We start from the raw sequence: 21,572 nt of genomic DNA, 5'->3' as shown, positions 1-21,572 counted from the left end.
AATGTAACAAGGAGAGTGGTCTAGACATAGAGAGCATTTAAATTAGCAACAAACTGTTCCATTTGGGTTCTTCAGTTCAATCAGCTATTTAATCATCAATTCATCTATGTGAATTCCTAGCAAATTGGGGAATTTGCTAATTTAACGTACCCTGAAGGTGGTGACTAAATTATGTATCAATGTCACTGATGCCTGCTCTGTCTAAAGCGTAAGAGAAACGCAGCCAGGCTCTTCAGAGCAGAGAGCGGCTCTGGTGTCACACACTCTCCAGGGATGACAGGAAATGATGTGTTTTAGAAAGGTCTGTAAGGTTAAAAAAGACACTCTTGTTCTGCATTAGCCAACCTGAATTTCATTTAAACTTTCCTTGCCCAAACCTGAAGCTCAAATGCAAAGCCACTGAAAAAAGAGAGGGAACTGAAATAAATTTCTTTCTCAGCATGTCCTGTACTCCAAAGTGGCAGGTGGCCATTTTTGAAGCCAAAGGTAATAAACAATAATCACTTTTATAAGTTTTACAGTACAAGCAGATCTAAAAGTGGAAGATGATATAGGAAACCATAGCATCCTCTTACATGATACATTAAGAAACTAATCCTGTGGCGCGTACAGCACTTCTCCCAGGCCATATAAAATGCCATCAGTCTCACCTTGTGGGGCTAATCCTTACCTGGGTGAACCTGTCCCCTGTGGAAAGCCTGCACAAGAGTTATCCATCACTCAGGTCACTCCTTTAATTGTAAGTGACACATTAAAAAAAAAATCTGTTCTGACTTTATAATTGATGCCCTGCCAGAAACAGTGTCCTTCCTCTGGGGCTCAGGTGTGATCCTCTCATATCCTTCTTCAGGACTGACACAGTCTTGAGTGAGACTAAAATCAAGCTCTGAAGAAAACAAGAGTACAGTGTGTCTCTGAAAGAGATCTTTGCAGAAAACATGGGTGGGGAGGGAGGGAATGGAAGATGAGGAAGTTGGGTGGAGAGGAAAACAAAACTCGAGTTTTTGAAAAGTCTAATTTTGTGCTGCACAACCTGCATGTTTTACCCTCTTTACCATTCGCTTTCATTTAGACTCAGCAATTTGAGGAAGCCCCTGCTGTGTAGTCAATAACAGATTGTGGATTCAATCTCAGGTCCTGCAAAGAGCAAAAATAGATGCTATTATTTGTCACATAGTAGCTCTGCTTAAACCTCCTGTAGAAAAGGGCACACTCCTGTCTAGTGAGAGCAGGCTGGCAGTCCCAGAGATCCCTTCAGGTATGGTGGATGGAGTGGTACCTCTGCAGGTAAGAGGCAGTATCATTCCAGCATGAGGTGCTCTTTGTCAGCACACCGTCATCTGCAGGGGTTCCTGAGAGGTTACGTGGTGACTGGAGAACAGGCCGAACGAACGTCAAAGAGTTCAGATGCTTCCTGAGTGGTATTCAAATGCCTAGAGATATAGGGATGGGTGCAGCCTTGGCAAGATCTTAAAAGCAAGATAAGGAGGAACGAATAATTAGGCATCTGACTGGAGCTGAAAATTCACATCTCTCCTCAGGATTGGTGAACAGCTCTGGCTAAAATAAGATGCAGTTTGAATCTTTGCCAGTTGCCTGTATTAAACTGAACCCTTCTTTTTTTTTTCTTTTTTTTTTTTCACTTAAGATCAGAGATTGCTTTGTTCAATGTTGGAGCACGTCAGAAATTCTTCTGTGATCCTTGGAAGTCTAAGTCAGGGGAGCGGAGAAGAAGGAGTTCCCATGTTGCTGCATTTGGCACCGGGTGCAACCGAGTGAATGCTGCCTCCAGGTCTGGGTCTGTGATTCAGCAGGGATTTTGATAAATTAAAGACGCTGCATAGATGCAAGTACTCACCTTGCTACCTTTCCAGGCCTGCTTTTAGGACATTTGTCTTGGTTAAATACGAAATCCAAAGAGAAGGGCCCTCTGCTCACAACAGGACTGGCTGTTTTCAGAGGAGTTTGCCCTTCAGGCCAGGGCCTTGCACAGAGATCAGCTTCCTTCCGTAGGCACTTGCTGGCTTTAAAATTACTTGCACCCTTCTCAGATGGGCCTGATAATGACATGGATCTGGCTGACCCCAGGCCCTTGGGATCCTAAAAGGTTGCAAGCACCATCACTACAGCCCAGAGCAGAGCCAGGAGAGGAGTTACAAGAAAAATTCCCTTTGACTTCAGCAGAAAGTGAGATTATTTGGGTAATAAATGAATACAGGAAGTATAGACTAATGTGGCCAGATCTGAAATGAAAATAAAGACAATTTTAACATTCCTTTACAGTGCATGATTGAAGAATTTGGTCACACGGCAGGAAAGAAGGTCACTAAAGAGAGCTCTTTTAACAGAAGCTCATTCGTATTTTAAACTAGTCACATGCCTTTTAATTTGTATCTTCTCTGATGTGATTCCCCACTTCCTTCATCTTTATTTACATTGATCTGTTTTCATAATTTGCTTTGAATTGCAAGCAGACTTTTCTCTATTAGCCAGTTTGAAAAGGGCAGCAGAAGCATCCCCACTCAACTCCCGTTTGCCCTGTGGAGGAATCATTTCTCCTAATGAAAGAGCATCATGGCAATCACATTGACATGATGCATTTTATGCTGACTGGTCAAGATCAGTTTTAGAAACAAACTGTAGCATACAAATGTTTCTGCTCTTCCATTTACCTCTGCAGTCAGGCACACATCAAATGCATTCCACGTCACGTTGTGGACGAGAAAAAAGGTTTGCATCTAAAAGGGTGGGACCCACAGCCAACATTATCAGAAGTGTTCCACAGTGATGCCGCTGTGGCAAAACACAGATTTTGATCGGAGAAACATATATCATGCTCGGAAGGACAGCAGTGTTTGTAAAAGCATGCAGTACATAATGGGGAGAATTTCATCACGCAGAGCGAGGAGATGTGTCAGCGGCTACAAAGCAATGATTTAATTCATACGTGAGAATAATTTGATCTTCAGTTTTCCTCCACGTTACTTACTACACCCAAACAGCTTGTACAAGCTATCAACGGGCAGAAATTGTCAAGGAGTTATGGCTTTTTAAGATCTGACTTTCTCAGCAGTTGCAAATGCAAGAGCAGAATGCTGATTAGCTCTAAGATGACACAGGCATAAAAAAAAGGACCCCAGGAATATAATAATTCAAGGCTACTTAAAAGAGATGTGTTTTTGTAAACATTACGCAAATAGTGATTTGGGGAGTCTGAGCTCTGAGCTGAAAGCCGGGCTGGATGCATTTCCAGGGAATGTGCAGTTAGCACCTCGACCGTGATAAGATTACAATGAGCATTTTTGACTATTGCTAACTATAAATTTGAGCTGTGTGGGTCAACGTGGTGACTCAGCAATCAAAGTTACTTCATCCTGCTGCAGAGGACTGCAGTTCGGTTTCCAGCACCACGTTTAGGATTTCCAGGGGGAACAGGAGATGAGTCAGGGAATTAGAGCAACCTTGCATTACTTAACTAGTGCTTGTGGCTTGATCAATGGCACTGGGAAGGCTCTGCTGTAGGGAACCCCTGCAACAGTGTCGCAGTGTGCTCGCTGCTACAGAGCGCTGTGGAGGCTGCCAGTGCTGTCAGATGAGGGGGGAAAATAGACGAGAGAAGAAAAAAAATACACATACAGTCAGCAAACAATGTGAAAATTTACTGTAGCATCACATGGCAGATATTATTTACCTTATTGTGCATCAACTGATGCACACTGTATCCCATCTGTGATGCAGGTAGACACAAAACTTTATATCCCACGGCTAAAAAATACTGCTGTTTTCTAGGTACAGCCAATCCCTGCTAAACTGGAATGCACACAAACCCCACGACGTTCCTTAGAGCGGGAGCGTGTCCTCGCCGGTCAGCTGCAACATCGGGCAGGTAATTAACAAATGCCTGGATAAAACGAGCGCAGTCTTGTTTATCAATCAGCATCCTATTAATTAGCTCACGTGTCAATTTTAATAGAAGTGATTTGTATTAATAATGGTTGTCTATGCAAGTTGTGTGGCATACCTGCAGGGATCTGTGCTTGCTCCCGGGCTTAACTTTCGGCAAATATTCTATCCTAGGAAATATCTTCACAATTTCAGAACACTGATTTTCTGAGGGCTAAATACCTGTGTAACTGATGGCTATTTAATAATAGAACCTGTGTCTGGAAAACCATTACCTGATAACTACATCCAAAATGAAAACAGAATAACAGTGTTATGTAAGAAACTGCCTGGCTGAATCCATGTAATAAAAAAGCTCCAATGACACACATAAGGGGGTAACATTATTTGCAAATTATAATAATAGCTTTCCACATCTGTTCCCATGAAGAGGGAAAACTGTGTGGCTGCTGGTATTTTATTCAAGGTTTGACTTGATCTGTACTGCTTTATATTTTGCAAAAAAACCCACAAAACTCTATTACCCTCATCATTTTACCTTTTCTTATCTTGTTCAAGGCAATGCTGTAGCTCAGGTTACTCAGAGGTTGTCATCATCCCAGGATCAGGTTGAGCATCTTCTGGAACTGAATTATCCCAGGTGTGCTTTCAATTTAAAAATGACTCTACTAGGACAAATATTAGGACAATCACAGCTGCTTCTGTGCTACTGAACATGATTGTTATTTTATCATTTATAGGCTTGTCAGAGCTCCCTGGTGCTGCGCGGTGTCCTCGCACGTCACAAGAGGCAACGTCTGCCCCAAGGAACTTATAATGAAAAACTGCAGAATGGGCTGGGAGAAGGGAATTAATCAATGATTGACTTTCTCTGCATTAAATACAGGTGTGTCTGAGGTATGGAGATTCAATGACTTGGCTAGGTTACACGGAGAGTCTATAAAAGAATTGGGAATTGAAAGTAGCCCTCTTCCATCTAAATCCAGACATGTTGAGTCATCAGTCAATAACAAGACTGATTTCCATGGCAGTAGTGTTTGGAGGCTTTAATCAGGTTTCATGTCCTATTATGCTGGGTACTGTGTAAATATAGAATAACAGATACTCTCTGCAGGCATGTCCTTAAACAGATCCCTGCTGATTTCAGTGGAACTCTACACGTCCAGAAGGATACCCTGGGGTAGATCTGATTTTCTAAATAGGGATGAGACCCAGTAGGTGGGAGTAAAACCTGCAGGATTTATGGGGAACAGATTATAGTTAACAGGATCACGGGGGTGCCCGTGTAAGGTGCACAGTTAGCAACTTCATTGATCCCTTGTATTATTTTGGAAAAGGGTAAATCACAAACAGAAAATCACAAACTTTTTCAGTGGTACTCTGGTACCTATATGCTTTGAAGTATCTCAGTACTGGTGTTTTACTGAAATGCAAGGTTTTCCTGCCCAAGCATAAATCAAAAACACTTAAAACAACTGCAGCAAAGCTCTTTTCCATTTTTTTTAACATGGTCTTTAGCAAAGAGTAACCTCTTTGCTGACTTAAAATGCGGGACTGTGAAAGGTAAATGGGTAATAAAGATGCTATAATGGGAGAACCGTGAGCATGTTTGGAGGACATCTGCTGAGATGTTATCAGCGGCAAAGAAGCCCTGCCCATTCGGTGACATCATTCTCTCCGGCTGCCAGCCTGTCCTGGCAGGCTCAGGGGCTGCAGCGGGAACGCCGTGTGAGAGCCAGGCTGGATGCGGCAGTGGGCTTGATTCCCTCTGGGCTGGCAACCAGTAACTGGCTGAGGAGCAGCCACTTCTCCAGCCAAATGCAGATGACAAGGCTGAGGCCAGTGAAGGCCGCAAGGCCGGTCAACTGGTTGATTTCTCTCACCGTTGCCTTTTTTATTTGAAAATTTAGTGTGTATTTTAGATGAGCACCAAGAAGCTCCTGCAGAGACTGTGCTCAGCACTGGACATGGACATGCCGAGAGGTAGGTCCTGTCCCACATAGACCCAAAGGGATGGTTGTGTCCTGGTTTATACAGACTCTTGGTGGACCCGGCTTAATGCGTGAGCCATTCTGGTCAAGGCTGGGATGGGAAGTTCATCAGACAGGCAATGTTTGACGACTCGAGGCCAAAGAAAACTGATGTTATGTGCCAAGTATGGTGAGGGATGGGGTGGGCAACCAAGAAGGTACTTGTTATATTAGGACACATTCAGGGTTTTTGAGCCTGAATTTTGCAGCCGATGTGTCTCACTCTTATTCCTAATATCCTCTCAAACTTCTCCCAAATATCTTCTTAACTTCTGGATACCATCAGCTGATGTGGCAGCAAATGTTCCCAATTCCTGAGTCTACATTAGATGCTTGAATCAGGACTGTGCTGTTGAGGCAAATCTCCAGATTGTACCGATTTACTGTGGTTTGGTTTGTATCACAGATCAGTCTGGGAGTGCATGAACTGAGCTCTCTTCCAGTGAACCTAAAGCAGTGAGATCCTCCAGAACAGTCCACATGAACTTTGGCCACCACTGGGCATATAGTCCATGGGACCCCATTACAGTTAGCCTGAAACACCCCCACTTCACTGAAACACCTCTGATGTGGAGATGGGGTCTTCAGCATCCACTGGATCGCTCCAGAAAACCACTCCTCCAAGGCCACAATTGCTCACTGCTGAGGGCAGAGGAAGAGGGTTTAGGCTTGGAGACAAGCCCAGCCCCTCAGAGCAGGATGGACATAACTCACTCTGGCCACAGAGCGCAGCAGCCACCAGCCTATCTGCAGGCACAGCTAACAAAACAAGTGTAGATGTAGCCAAAGGACAGTAAAAGTACTCAAATGTTTTGTGACAAGAAGTCAGGCAGAGAAGGAGAACTCAGTGATTTCACTGAGGGCAAGTGATAGCATAAGCTTAAACCTGATTAGAAATCAAAGAACTACAGGAGAGAAATGCTCAAATAGCAGAAAAAAAATTATATTTAAAATATATAAATAAATATTTATATAATATATAAATTATTAGCAGGGCTCTCCTTTCATAGGACTGCTTCTTGTATTATAAATAACGCAGGATCTGAATACAAATGAAGATATCAGTAAGCACAATTTTGTGGCTGCAGTAGCCAGGGGGTCAGACCAGAATGATGCTGAAATGGTCACTTCTGCCCTTCAAAGTTTCCAAAGTATACAATTTTGAGCAGGTGATTCAAAGTGTAGCAGATTGTCACATGCATGCAGATGCCATTAAAAACACACTGAAGAAATTAAAAGCAAACCCTTCTCTTCTAGTGTTACTATACAAATAATAAAAACACTTGCCAGTCCACTGGATAAATATCCTACATATATACATATACATATTTTAAAAGATATGGGAAGTCCCTGTCACCATAATGCTTAAAACCTTAAAAATTCGATTCCAACTCTTGATCTCCAGGAAACTGCAAATCTCATGAGGAAAACTTGAGCTGCTTTGTGCTGGCTGTCACCTGGAGCTCAACGCAGCCAGAACCAGTGCTCCAAGAACCCATTGTTGTGCCTGTGTCCTCATCCAGCAGCACGGCTGCTGCTCCTTGCACGGACGTCTGCATGTGGGGATCTGCAGGGGTAATCAACCCGTGAAATGAAACCCAAGTTATCATGCCCACACCATGCTTAACTGTGTAATTTTAGGTAAAGAACATAGTTAGCATTAGGTGTGTGAGGGTTGGGAATGCAACAGGAATGTGAAAGTTTTTATTTTTCTTTTAATATGTGTCTATAATGCCAGTGTTTCAGTCTCAAAGGATTTGCCTATCTGACTGTAGTTAAGATTGTGATGTTCCCTCACACAGATCATTGGAATTTCAGCATTTTCAGGTATCTTCCCAGACCTAAGAACTCATGACGTGCTACTTTGTAAGGAGAGGGGAAAAGCAGCAGTTTGCAGCAGACTTCAGTCCCTTCAGATCAAAGCCCAGGCCTTCTGATGTGTGTCTGCAGTGCCTAATGGTGCCTGGTCCAGGCTGGGACTTGTGGTTATCACTGTAACAACAAAAGCAACTGCAGTGGTGTATGGCACAGAACCGATATATTTGCTATTTTTGTTTGTTTTATATATAACTAGCCCATTTTCTATGCAAACCAATTCAGTTCCTGTTTATATACCAAACTGCCCACAGCATGTTTGCTGCCCCTTGTCATGGCTGTCATTATTCCTGGTGAAGAAGACTCTACTGCTCTCACTTTGGAGCTTGTCAACGGCACTGACACCCTGCCATCCCAGGGCTCTCCAGCTTTGGCACCTTGGAACAGAAGCTGGAAACCAAAGCTAGGTCTTCTGTCTGACTTCTCCCAGGGATTTTAGCAAGCCATCAGGAAGAGCAGCAAACAGGCCCCATTCAGTTCTGCTCTTCCCATTACCAGTTCAGCTGACACTTAGCCTTGTAGGAAATTCATCAGAGAAGGACAAGCAAACTCATACATCTATTTATTCTCAAGAGGAATTTCTAAAAAGCAAACCCACAATGTTTCAGCATGACTATATATTAATTATTTTTTCCAGAGAGCTTGCTATTGTTTTGCTATTGAGAAATACACCTTCAAACATTGGATTTGCTCAGTTTTAGAAGCACAACTATGTTTATTATATTTGGTGCTGTGAAAAGCACTTCTAAGTTGTATTTTTATTGAGCTAGACTTTTGTTTCAGACCAAATCTGAGTTGTTTGTCTAAAAGCTGTTAGTGCCTAGACTGAGATACTAGCTCAGTAATTCTAATAGGAAGTCATACAGTTTCTTCCTTTGAGTACCTCTGAGTACAGCCCACCTTTTAAAAAGGGAGGAACAAATTCTCTGTTGGCCCACAAAGGTGCTGTCATTACTTGAAATCATGGAACAGAGTTTGTTCTACTGGGGGTTAACTCAGTAATTCCATTTCATCTTACCATGCTAGTCTTTCTTCTTATGCCTGACTGAATAAAAACCAATTTTATCCAAAGCTTCATAGTTTAAACATTTTAAAATAATTTTTAAAAGTAACACTGAACTATATGCTACCTATATATATGCTCAAAAAGGATGGGAACAGGACTGCCTGCTCTTCTGGCATGGTATCAATACACTACCTGGCAATCAACTTTTTTTTGCCACTAACTCCTACATTCAGTATTTTCAGGTAATGTAATACCAAGGCACTGTTGATGCACCTTATCCTGAAGCACTTAATAAACGAGAGTTAACAGATGTGAAATCTGAGGAAGGGTTCAGGGAAATCTAGGGACTTCCCTGAAAATTAGGGTTTATAGACTATAATCCCACTGATGATAACTGAGTGATAAAACCCACATTGTTTGTATTTATAAAAATTCTTGAGTGATTTCATTGTTGTCAAAGAAAAAAAAAGCTGCTTTTGTTCATTGTTGATACAAAGTCACTCTTGTTGTTGCAGACCAGGCACTTCCTACTTTACCTGGGTATTTTTATCCACAGTACTTTGCTGTGTTTGAGAGATAAGCCCTTACTCCAGACTCTGAATCACACTTCCCCCTCAGATTTGGGGAATGTCAGATCCAGATCAGGATCCAAACTTTCTAGTTTGGGCCTGTCTTTCATCATGGTAAATCAACAGTCGGCAAATCTAAACAATAAGTTCGTGTTGAAATTTGGATTTTTTTTTAATTGTACTTCCTTTCTAGCAAACAACAGAGGTTTATTTTCTTCTCTTCAGGACAGAAAACTGTTTACTCTATGATCTTATTTTTTAAACCGCTGCTTCATTTGCAGGGGGAAGTCCTAATGACCTTGCTCACCACACAGCCTGGGAGCTTATCAATCAGGACAGGGTTTGGCAGGAAGGCAAGAAAACTCTCCTGCAATCAGATCTATTACCAGAGATCCCCCTGCCTGGACAGAAGTGTCTTACAGCCACTGAACTCCTGTACTTACATGTCCTTTTACTTCTAGGTGTAACTGAGGCCTGAAGACTCAAAATTAGTTCATAAATTAATTTTCTCCTTGTTTTTGTTAAGTAAGATACATGTCTTCTGAGCTGCCTGCAAGCTTTGCACACTAATGATTAATTTAATTTTAAATATATCTTCAATGACTACCTACATTTTAATATACACTAAGTACTTTGTACATAATATATGACAGGTCAAAATGTGATCACAAACCCAGATTTTTCCTTTCCATTACCTTTACATCTTAGAGAGTTCCCACAGCCATTCCATTCTGCCCTGGCACCAACAGAAATCTTTCCACTGACTGCAGCAGCTGAAGATCTGACCCTAAACTAGGTAACTGGGCCAGTGCCACAGGGTCTGCTTACTCTGCTAAGTTCCCTGAATGGTACATTTTAAAAACTGCACTGAAATATGCCCCAGTAAACCTAAAGGAGACACACAGAAAATCCTGCAATGGTATAGCTGCTCTGCCAGGAGGAACTGGTCTGTTCCCTGGTGGGAAAGGAGGCCTTGCTCTCTCTGCCTCCCCCATGAAGAAGAGTACAGCCTTTTTTCCTCTGTCTCATTGTTGGCTCCTCTAGCACACTGGTGTACCCAAAATCCAGCGACACATTTGATGCTCAGGAACCCTGATAACAGATATGATTAGTCAGAGCTAGTTGATAAAAACGAAAGAAGAAAGCGAATTTCACTAAATGCTTACAATCATTCACATGATGTCGTAGAAAAGCCTCTTATTATATCCAAAGGGTTTGATACCAGTGTAAAGGCAGAGCAGTATTCCCCATCTTTACTGCTGTAAGTGCGTTATGCACTTCTATGTTGCCAACAGTGCAAAGCTGTGGGAAGATGTGCTGTTTCCTAAATTCCAGCCAGCTTCCGATGGCAGAAATGCGATCACTGGTGATTGTACGTTTCTGAGGAAATCCAATCAGTTCTTACAGCCCAGTTAATGTTTATGGCACTGTCAATTACAGAATAAACAAAATCCCTCAATGACCAAAGAGGACAAATTCTGATAGTGGGAGGGTGGAGAAATGTAAATCTGTCATAGGTGTTTCCACAACGTTGTTTTTCAGAGCAGAACGACTCTCAAAAACATTACCAAAAATACTGTCATGCCGTAAGCAATAGTTGAAGTAATTTGTGATGTTTTGAGCCATTCCTGCTATGAGAGCAGGACAGCCTCAAGTGCAGCATCCAGACTCACTGCCCTGGCCCCTTCACGGGCAATTCCTTAATGCCTTGCAGACCATCTGCTGTGGAAAAGAACTATCCTCCAAGGTACTGTGATACCTCATTATTTAATCAGCTGGTATTTTACAGGACCAAGGGAAAGCTCCGAGCGCAGAGAAAGCAGACTGGCACCCCATATTTTTGGGGGAGCTTGCTGAAAGCGCTCCAAGAGATTTAAAGGAGCTTGGCCCTTCCCAGAGTTAGAAATGCCAGGGCTGACAGGTCTTCTTCCCTATGGTGGGGTCGGGTGCCCGTTTTTTGGGGTTGCTGTTTTTCCAGAGAAGGGCAATGAATCCTGTGAAGGGTCTGGACTACAAGGGTTATGAGGAGCAGCTGAGAGAGCTGAGGGTGTTTATCCTGGAGAAAAGGAGGCTCAGGGGTGACCTTATCGTTCTACAACTCCCTGAAAGGGGGTTGTAGCCAGATGAGGGGTCGGCCCCTTCTCCCAGGCAACCAGTGATAGGAAAGGATAGTGTTAAGCTGTGCCAGGGAGGTTTAGGTTGGACATTAGGAAGAATTTCTTCACCAAAAGGGTGATTAGACATCGGCATGGGCTGCCCAGGGAAGTGGTGGAGTCATTGTCCCTGGAGGTGTTTAAAGAAAGCCTGGACGTGGCACTTGGTGCCAGGTCTGGTTGACATGGTGGTGTTCGGTCAAAGGTTGGACTTGTTGATCCCAGAGGTCTTTTCCAGCCTAATTGATTCTGTGATTCTATAAAACTGTCCACGCTCCAGGCACCCGGCCCTTAGGCCGAGTCAGGGGAGGCCACATCCCTCGCGGGGCTCAGCCACCCCCAGCTCCCCGGCCCAGGGCCGGGGGAAGGGGGAACACGGCCCGGGGCCAGGAAACGCCGCCCTCGGGGCCTGGGGCCGGGCCGGCGGGTGGGCGGAGGGGGCCGGGCCGGCGGGCGCTGCCCCGCCGCGCTGAGGGAGCTCGGAGGGCGGCGAGGCCCCGGACCCCGAGCGGGGAGCGGCGCGGAGAGGAGCGGGGCGGCCCCTCGGCACGGGCGGGAAGCGGCGGCGGGACCCGGCGGCCGCTCCGCGGAGGATGTGAGCGAGCACCGCGGACACGCGTGCGGGACAAGCCCGGCCCGGGCGGCGAGAGCGCGGCCGGGGGCGCGGGGGGAGGCGGCGGCGGAGCGAGGCGAGGGGCGGCCTCGCAGGGCGGAGCGGCGGCGAAGGCGAGCCGGCAGCCGGAGCGGGCGTGCGAGCGAACCCCACGGGCCGAGCGCCTGCGAGAGGGGGAGGAGGAGCCGCCCCGCCGCCCGGGGATGGTGAGGAGGAGGCGGCGGCTGCCGGGAGCCCAGTGAGGCCTTCGCTCGGCGCCCGCCGCAGAGCCCGCCCGCCTCGCCGGCCGCCCCCTTCCCCCGCTCAGCTCGCTGGCTCGCTCCCCCCTTCCCTCCCCTTCCCCTGCTTCCCTCCCCGGCTCCCTTCCCCTGCTGCCGCCGCCTCCTCCCGGGGCTCCAGCCATGTAAGTGACCCGCTCCCCGGCAGGGAAGGGCTGGGGGAAGGAAGCGCCGGGGCCGGGGCCTGCTCGGCGCGGCCGCATTGTGCGGGGCCGGGAGGGACGGGAGGGCACGGGGAGGGGGCGGCCGCCCTCCCTCCGCCTCCCCCGGCCGGGGGCTGCCCCGGCGCCCCCCGGGCACGGCCGGGCGGGGTGGGGGGCGCGGGGGGCCGGGCTGCGGGCGGCCCCCGGGCCGAGCGGGCGGTCGCGTCCTGCCGGCGGGCCCGGGGCGGACAGGAAGCTGTTGGCTCCCCCAGGATGCGGTGGGGGAGAGGGCGGCGGGGCGGGGGGCTCCCCTCGGGCCTGCCCCGGCCCCTGCCCGAGCATCCCCCGGGGAAACGGCGGTGGGGGCGACCGGGGGGGGATGATTTGTGTTATTTCTGAAACGGCGACGAGCGAAGTAGCCGAGCCCACCCCCCCGCCTTTTCCCACCTCCCCCGCCCCCATTTTCTCCCCTTGTCTTCTGCGGCCGCGTTGTTCAGCCCAGCTCCGCTTTGCGGACCACTGAGTGTTTGCCGACGGGGGTGTGATTCTCTCCGTGGGCATTTGGCGTGTGTAGGTGGCTGTGCAGCGCTTGTGGACTTGATTTTTTTGTTTGTTTGTTTGTTTTGTGGGGTTTTTTGTTTGTTTGTTTGTTTTTGGTGTTTGGTTTTTGTTTTCTTTTTGTTTTTGCAGAGCTGTCTGCAGATGCCTCTCCCGACACCCTCCCCCCCCAGTTGAAATTCTGCAATTGCCGAAATGTTCTTAGAGACTTGTAGGACTTTTGCTTCTGTTTCGCTTGTAAAACACATAATCAAGCATATAAACGTGCTGGTGCTTTTTATGTATTTTACTGACAAGACGCTGCGAATGCTAATACAGCTTGTACCTTATCGGTAGTGTGTCCCTCCCCAACCCCACTGGGGGAAGCATTTAACTATTTTGCTTTGGTTTTGTACCACGTTTAACATATAAGAAGCAAATCCACGATTTGCGCTTGTTTGTTTTATTTATACCACAGGAGGGATGTACATTTCAAAATACTGTTATAAAAGGGAGTTACTAACACTTAATGCTGAAGAATATTTGTTTGCAGGTAAATAAATTTGACATACTGCATGACTAGTAATTACTTTTATGTAGTAGTTAATTTCATGATGACAGCCACAACATTTGTCTAGTTAACAGATTTAAAGACACTGTGGAATTACCTTTGATTTTTTTAAATAGGAGGGTTTGTGTTGTGTGTGGTGTTTATAGAACTGATTTTGGTGTACAACAGTGGTAAATCAAATTTAAGAATTGATCCAGTGTCCACAAGTCACTTTTAGCTCCAGCATTCACTTACAGTCTTATAAAAATGTCCTGTAAGTGATTACATTAACAATTAAATAGGCTCATGACTGACTTTATTTCTTTGGGCACAGAACAAAACTTGTCGTAAATACTTTAAAATGGAATTTGATTGAATGCATCTCAGGTTGGTACAGAAGTTCTGAGCAGCACAGTTCTTAAATTATATGAGCATAAACTGTAAGAGGACTTGTTCTTGTTCAGGAACATAAAGAGGATTTTGTCTGGGCTGCAGAGGGGGCATGAAGAAGTTACTTTTCTGCCATCACTCAATTTTGAAATAGGCAGCTTAGTTTGTCCTGTCAAACTGTAGTTGTGGTTGCAGCTTGGACAGCCGGATGTCGTAACTCTGGCCCCTCACCTGAACGGTATTAACCTCCTGTCTATTGATCAGCAAAGGCATAAGAGCACAAATATTTCAGGTTAGGGTTTTGTAAACCTAGATTAGGCTAACGGATTGAAAAAAAAATGAAAGTAGCTGTAGAGATTTTTGTTTTCTAGTTGGCATTTTCTTTATAGCTTAGTATCTGAGAAGCCTTTCTGAACCTTGTGATGAGCTGCACTTGCTGCCATGCAATTCCAGCAGATGTGGTGTTGTTTGACAGACAGTATAGAGTAGTAAATTCTGGTGACCACACCTAAGTTGCGGCCCACAATGCCTTTTTGTAAGGGAAGCTGAGATGCTGGAGCAACCTGGTCCTTCTAAGCTTCCTTGAAAGCTGTCTGCCCAGATTTGGTAACTGGGTCATGGTGCAAAGCTGCTGCGGGCTCAGAGGGCCTTGAGCACGCTGGAATCGCTGCTGCTCCCGTGAAACACCCAGGGCAGGATTTGCGTAACCAGGAGATGTACTTCGCTGGTCAAAGCCTGGTGGGGACATCTATCTGTACGCTCCACTTGAAATGTTGGCTGGAGCCCAGCTTGGTTGTGTCTTTGCTGTTTAGGTGCAGTTGGTTGTCAGCCGTGAGCTTACGCTGGGAGGAGAACGTGGGTTGCTCGTGGCATCCCATGTAATGGGCCCAAACACACCCCCCTCTGCTCCAGTCTGGTTCCTGTGTCTCATCTGCTCTCATGACAGTGTCATGTGGCCATGGTAGGCAAACATGGGCATCTGGATCCTGTTTTGCCTGGTCCTGCTGCTGTGCATTATGAGAACATGTAAGGATGTGTAGCACATTTGGACTCCGGGTGTCCTGGGAGTATCAGGAATATGCCACACCAGGGCAGTGGACATCGGTAACTGGTGGTGTGACAGGCAAAGTATTAGCCCAGGAGAATGCTTTGCTGTAACCTGCTTTCTGATCTGGGCTAACTAGTGCAGCCTGGACACAGTCTGACATGCCAGGACTGAGACCGGTGAATCTGATTCTCTTTTAGTCCCTTGCTTACTCTCCCTCATGAAGATGAGGTGATTACTGTAGATGCTCCTGTATCCCGTAAGCTTAAGTTTCAACTTCAGCATGATGGAAAATTTCCTTTTCTTCCTCCTCTGCTTTAGGGTGTGAGTGGAAACGAATATAAAATTTCATATTGGAAAGAGGACAAGGAGGACAGATTCATCTCTTAATTTTGTACAGACAAAAGAAGGTGAGCATAACATGTAGAGAAGAACAAGAGAAGGAGCTCTAAGACGACTCTCCCAAATACAGAGAAGATGGTTCTGCTCCACCTTCTGTTGGGCGGTTGGTTTGACTGACTCCTTAGAGCAGGTTTTGCTGCTGCAGTGCCTAGGGAAGTGAGTTATCTCATTATTTATGAAGAAGTTAATAACCTTTAAGGAATTAATATACACGCAAACCCAGCGTCACCATGATATGATGCTGGTGTCATCCCATTCATGATTTACTGCACTTCAGCTGCATGAGGAATACTTCAGTGTTAAAAAAAATATTATAGAAATGCATTTTGAAAAACAAGCAAAGAGAAGGCTAAGAGAAAGACCAAGTTGTTTAGCTTTTGACAGTATTCAGTCCTGTGCAGACACAGACTGGAGCAGCCAGGTCATACTTACCTCAGATGCCCTCTGTTCACTGGGAACCATTCCTAGATGGCCATAAATGAGGACTGTAATCATTCCTTTTTTTTTTTTCCCTCTAAGGATTTTATGGAAAAGGAACTTTCTCTGGTTTACGCATCTTCAGTAGTACGTTGACCTATAGTTAACTTGCTCCTCTATTCCGAGAAATTCCTCTTGCTTGCTGCCACTGTCTTCAATAATGTCTTTTACTAAGGCAGATATATTAGGCACAGCTTGAGTGTGTGTTTTAAAATACACGAGATAGAGCAGGTTTGCTGCTGTTGGAGCTGTGTCTATGGACATCTTATTAGATAGTGAGAAGGGATCCCTGGCTCTTCACAGTAAAAATAGCTCAAGTTTCCCCCTATGAAATAAGTGCTCTCACATAGCTGACTCAAGGACCGAGGTGGAACCCATGCTGGAGGTTGGTGTCAGGGAATGTTTGATGTTTTCCCACTTGGTTGTGCCATGCTGCCTCTGCATGGCTCCTTTATAACACCCCCACCCACTTCACTGCCCCTCTTCCCTGGAAGAGCATGGGCAGGTAAAGACATACCCCTGAGAGCAGGGCTGCAGTTGCCCGATGTTTCTTGGGTATAAATTGTGGGGGAAAGGCAGTCCAAACTACTTGGACACCACAGAGAAGAAAAAGCAGTTCCTCTGAACTTTGGATTTCTTTGTTGATCTGCTTTTTTTGGCTCTGTTGTCATTCACATTCAGATTATGAGATGACAGCTTAGCTGATGACAAGCAGGAGGCTGCCAAGTGGTAATCCTGGCAAGTGTTAACCCAGGAAAACCTGGAGTAAGTTAGTTGCAGATTGCAGAATTTTAGTCCTTCATGCTTTTTTCTGTTTTTAATAGTAGAATTGTCCTTTCTACAGATTATTTTGGTTTGTAGCTTCCTTTTTTATGTATGGTTATTGAAAAGAGTATCAATTTTTCAGTGCCACTAAATCATTGAATTCAGGGTGCAGAGGGAGGTTGCACAGTCCCTGTGCTCTGTGACACGAGGTTAGAAGCGTTAACTTTCACACCTGGGTGTTGCATTTCCATATGCAAGTTGTGATAATCTTAGGGGTTTTGTTCAACACTTTGCAAATTGCTCAATGCTCAAATCAAGCCTCCAAGCATCAACAGCATAACCTCTTGACATCAACAAGGAAGTCTAGCTTGCATGACTGTTGTGCATGCAGTTCTGAAAGGAAGGAGAAAGCCTGCCATGTTCCTCAGGTTCCATCCTAGTAGCTCTGCAGCTAAAGGAGTTTGTTCCTAAGTAACTCTGGCAGCTCTGGGTTGCTGGTCTCTATTCTGCAGCGTATTGTGTTCTCATATTTATTTATGAAATTAATGAATTCTTACATGTCACTTGTTCCAATGTAATTTTGTGTGTGTTTTCCCTCCCTCATGCAAATGTCTGTTTCATGGAGTCGATAATTATGACTAGTGAGATTGGCAGATTAGTAATTTGGGAAAAAACCTCAAATCCACCTTGTTTCTGGGGAGAACTAGAAAATAAAGTGTTAACTGGAAAAGCTGAGGAATAGTAATAAACAGTGTAGGTTCCTAAACAAAGTGTCAAGGGAGTGACCTTCTTTCTCCCCATGCATTTCTGCTGGTGGTGATGGAGCTTGTTCAAATTTGAGCTCTGTATGTTGAAGGCTGCCTGTTTCAGAGCACTGTGATCTACGGCACAGAGCCCTCAGCCCCTGCTGGGGTTTTATTTCTAGGTTGGATTCATTTTGACCACCTGTTTCTTCCATCCAGTGTTACGTCTTGGTGAGTTATGGGGAATTAGTTGCTTTTTAATCTAATTTCTGATGGATGGCTATCACCTGCACGCTCAGAGATAATTGATGCACACGTGCCAAATGCATGCAGCGACGGTATATATTTGTTAGGTGGTAATGTGATGTCTATAGTTGGAGAGATACTCCAGTAAGAGCCAGGTCTTTGGTGGGAGGTTGCAAATGTTGCTGGATTTTGTTTTATTAAAACTGGTTGGTTACTGCTGGGAATTTGTCACCAATTAGGTTTTTTGATCACTCAAGTAATACCAAATTGAATGGCAGCATGGACACTCCGGAGAGCGCAGAAGACATTGAAGAAAAACAGGGAACATTTGTGCCACAAGCAGAAAAATAATCAGATTCAATTTAGAAGAATAATAAAAGCTAATGCATTTGGGAAGAGATTACTTTGAATGAGGGAGAGAAATGCACAGAACATTTCTGTGGTAGTCAGCCATGAGCAAGGCACATTTTCAATAAGATATAGCAATTCTGAGCTACTTAGATAGGGACTTTGTCTCATAAAGCAGAGGGGTAAAAATCCCAGATTGCACTTGGGTGTATTTCAGTGTGAGAAAGACAACAGCAAACTGCAGTGCTGTTAGGGAAGAGCAGTAAAATTGATCAGGGCGCTATAAGGGCTGATTTAGGATAACAGAAAGGTACATGAGCTTATCTGTGGTTGTTTGTGTACCTCTAGGAGAGGTAGAAATGACAAAGGTAGAGAAGATGCTTTTTGGGGAGTCGAGGAGATTTGAGTGGGATTAATGGGATGATGCTGAAGGTAAGAAAATCTGAATCAGCATGGGAATATTTACTCTCAAAGGTTTATCTCTAAGATATGCCATGTGCTGGTTAATAGAGTGCCATCATACTGTAACGACTCTTTCAGAAGAGGTTCTGAAGGTCTTCCTTACCAGGAAATATTGAAAACTGGACTTTGTGAAATTTCAGAATTTTTATTGTTGCGAAGAGTGAGGTGGTGTTGCAGAGATGGAGGTCTTGAATCAACCTGTAATTCACTCTGGTAATGCTGTGAGTCTGCCTGTGATCAACCTACTCAGTGAAGAAGCAGGACTTCAGCAAGCGCATACCTTGGCACCTCCACCCGCCGAGATAGAAAAATCCTTGTGAAGAGCTAAGCCTTTGTTTAGGATTTTTAATAATAATAAACCAAAAATATCCCAAACCAACACCCCAGCAGTGAAAGCTAATTCCTCGCGTATCCCTTACGGTACGTCTGTGACATGCTTTGAGATGATGGTGTATTGTTCTTTTGATCCTTTTAGAAATAGCTGGGAAGGAGAAAAACGGAGAAAAAGCCCTCATCCCTCTTGTGGAGCCTTGTGCTGGAGTTCAGGAATTTCAACAGAGTGATCTTTTGGCATAAACTGGTTTTTCAAGAGACATTCCTGCCATTATGAATGAAGTAGCAATAGTGAAGGAAGGCTGGCTTCACAAACGAGGTAAGTGACTCTTCCCTCCCAGACAGTGGATTGACTGTCTCCCGTGCAATGATCTGGTGTTTAGCAGCATGTCTTCAAATAATCCATTATCTTCCCCTTCACCTTAGTGGGAATATAAGGACTGTGTGTGACTTTCTTTTAAGTTTTAGAAAATGCATGTACGAGGAGTTTTCTTTGTGTGTGTGTGTTTTCACCGAAAACTGCTTTGAAAATGATGATAGAGATAGCAACTGAAGGAGATGCTACTTAGTGTTAGAGGTTAAACTGTAGCAAATTATTTTGCTTTACATGTAGGCCTGGAGCTTTTCTTTTTGTGTTTGAAGGGAGGATTAAGGTGAATCTTTTTTGAAAAATATGCCTGTACTTTTTGAGTAGTGCTGTGCTCTTGCAGAGACTTGCTAGAGAATGTGCTATTCTGTTTGTGTCTGAACTGGTCTTGGTACCAGTGTCCTGGATGGGAAGAATAGCCTCGAGTTTGTGCACTCTCTGCATTTCTGTTGTACCACTAATGCCTTTTGATTTTTGTAACAAGTCTTTCTTCTTGACAGAGTGGCAAAACTGATAAAACAGTCACGTGTACCATTAAGCATTTACATTCTTAAATGTTTTCTTCCCAAAACAGTGAGTTTGTTCTTTTCTGAGGAGGTGTTCATTTTCAAGTACCACGGCATTGATCCTACATGGTACCTCACTTAGGTGTTTCTTTATATTCTACTATCATTCCTTGGAAAGGAGAGAGCACTGACAGGTACTTTCCATAATAGCGTCATTTTTTTTGGACCAACAACAGAATCTCTGTGCTCCAGCAGTAGGGAAGCTTACATGGTTCTGCAGACTCAGGATTTTTCTAGAGGGTTTGCAGCAACTTGCCTGAAGGTGCAAAGGTGTAGCATAATTATTTATGGAAGAAATTATAAATACATTATCATTACCTGGATAAAGGCTGATGGTTCTGCAACAATAAGAAATATCTAAGAATTTAGAAAACATGTTGATGATCTGTGTTTTAAAAGGGTGGAAGCATATATTTCTAACAGCTGGATATGCAGTGTAGTTTAGCAGATTGTTTGATGCTTGATGTACAAATGTTTTGATAAAATTTTTTCTGTTTTGTTTTTTTTTTTTATTCCAGTTTATTTCAGTTGGAAACCTCTTTGCACTCATTAGCTTAAACAGCTCATTCAGTAATTCTGGTGTACCCAGGCTGCCTTGTTCTGATAAAGTATTTGAGAATTATGCTGTGTTTGGATTAAACAGGAGAAAAGAAACACAGAATTACGCTTCCCATTACCATTTATGAATCTAGAAACTCTTCAAATCAGAGAGATTTTTTTAGTTTAAACAATGTTTTTAGGCTGAGGGTTTTTAGCTGTCTTTTGTTACAATTCTTCCTGCACTTATCTGTAATTTAAAAAAAAAATTGTTATTTTGAGGAACACTGTAAAAAAATCGGGGAGAAACATTTACTTCAGAAAGTATGAAAAAGGTACTGTCAGGACGATTCAGAGCAGATGTGTCTGAAACCTTGAAACAGTCATGTTGTGTTTCAAGCGTGTCTGTGTTTACTTTTGAGAACTGAATTTTTGTTGTTTCTAGGATTATGATAAAGCTACTTTCAAGTAAGGAGACCTCTGGAGGAGATCTCAGTAAAAGATGCCCAGATCTCCTGATCTGACTTTTTTTTTTTTTTTTTTGAAATTGCCTTAGAGAAACAGATTATTATCTCTTATAGTTTGCTGATAATACGATGAGATTATTTGCAGAACACATTTCTATTTCCAAAATGTTACTCTGCACGTTCTGCGTATTTGATACAGCAAATTTGTGTCCAAACACCCAAACTGTTAAACGTGTCTTGGCATTTTTTGGATGCCAGGTTTCCTAATCTTTTTAACCTGTTTCCCAGTGCCTTTTTACCCTCTCGGTATGTGCAGTGACACCTATTTCATTCCACTTATTGACTTTGCAGTTATTAATTCGGTGTTGTCCATGCGAGGAGGTTTTCAGAAGGCAGTGCTGCATCTTAGCCTGCCAGCGTGTCAGATCTGTTACTCTCTTGGTTTTGTAGCTGTTTTGGAATCAATTGACAAATTCAGTTCTTTTGGCTGGGTCTTGGTCAGGGGGTAACTGATCCACTTGTGTGTGTGTGTTTTGTAAAGGATCTTTCTTTTCGAATAATCTAGACTCATTGCCTGACCCTATCAGTGTGCTGGCTCTGCCAGATCAAGTGCTTCAACCACAGGATGTTTCCAAAACTGATGTCTGATACCATGAGCTTCTGAAGTTGAGGCGTAAACAGTAATTACTGCAGGGAGGGACTGCTAAAGGGGGATTTTTAGATATAGGAAACATATATTGTTTGTCTTTTGGATCATTTATAAAACC

At 44.3% G+C, this 21,572-nt stretch overlaps 1 protein-coding gene and 1 long non-coding RNA gene across 8 annotated transcripts in view; both read left to right on the top strand.

Annotated features, from left to right (window-relative positions):
* The first annotated feature begins 3,521 nt into the window (after positions 1-3,521).
* On the top strand, positions 3,522-10,626 carry LOC135416308 (uncharacterized). 2 transcript variants are annotated; one of them, XR_010431534.1, is made up of 4 exons: positions 3,522-3,886; positions 4,462-4,543; positions 4,644-4,789; positions 5,814-10,626. It is a non-coding gene; the product is annotated as an uncharacterized LOC135416308 (long non-coding RNA). The 2 variants fall into 2 exon arrangements; XR_010431533.1 differs by lacking the exon at positions 5,814-10,626 and having other exon boundaries at positions 4,644-4,799.
* Positions 10,627-12,023: 1,397 nt separating this feature from the next.
* Positions 12,024-21,572, top strand: part of AKT1 (AKT serine/threonine kinase 1) — a 75,097-nt gene continuing 65,548 nt past the window's right edge. The window contains exons 1-3 of one of the 6 annotated variants that reach the window (XM_064659333.1): positions 13,642-13,660; positions 15,414-15,502; positions 19,011-19,187. In XM_064659333.1, coding sequence (XP_064515403.1) covers positions 19,142-19,187 — 46 coding nt within the window. In that variant the 5' untranslated portion in view covers positions 13,642-13,660; positions 15,414-15,502; positions 19,011-19,141. Of the gene's footprint in view, positions 12,132-12,348; positions 12,553-13,641; positions 13,661-15,413; positions 15,503-17,693; positions 17,711-19,010; positions 19,188-21,572 lie in introns of those variants that run through there. The other 5 variants (XM_064659334.1, XM_064659332.1, XM_064659338.1 and 2 more) reach the window with 5 other exon arrangements.

The sequence above is a fragment of the Pseudopipra pipra genome, chromosome 6, assembly GCF_036250125.1.
Source record: "Pseudopipra pipra isolate bDixPip1 chromosome 6, bDixPip1.hap1, whole genome shotgun sequence".
NCBI lineage: Eukaryota > Metazoa > Chordata > Aves > Passeriformes > Pipridae > Pseudopipra > Pseudopipra pipra.
The sequence above is the reverse complement of the archived record's forward strand: the minus strand, read 5'-3'. Positions and strand labels throughout refer to the sequence as shown.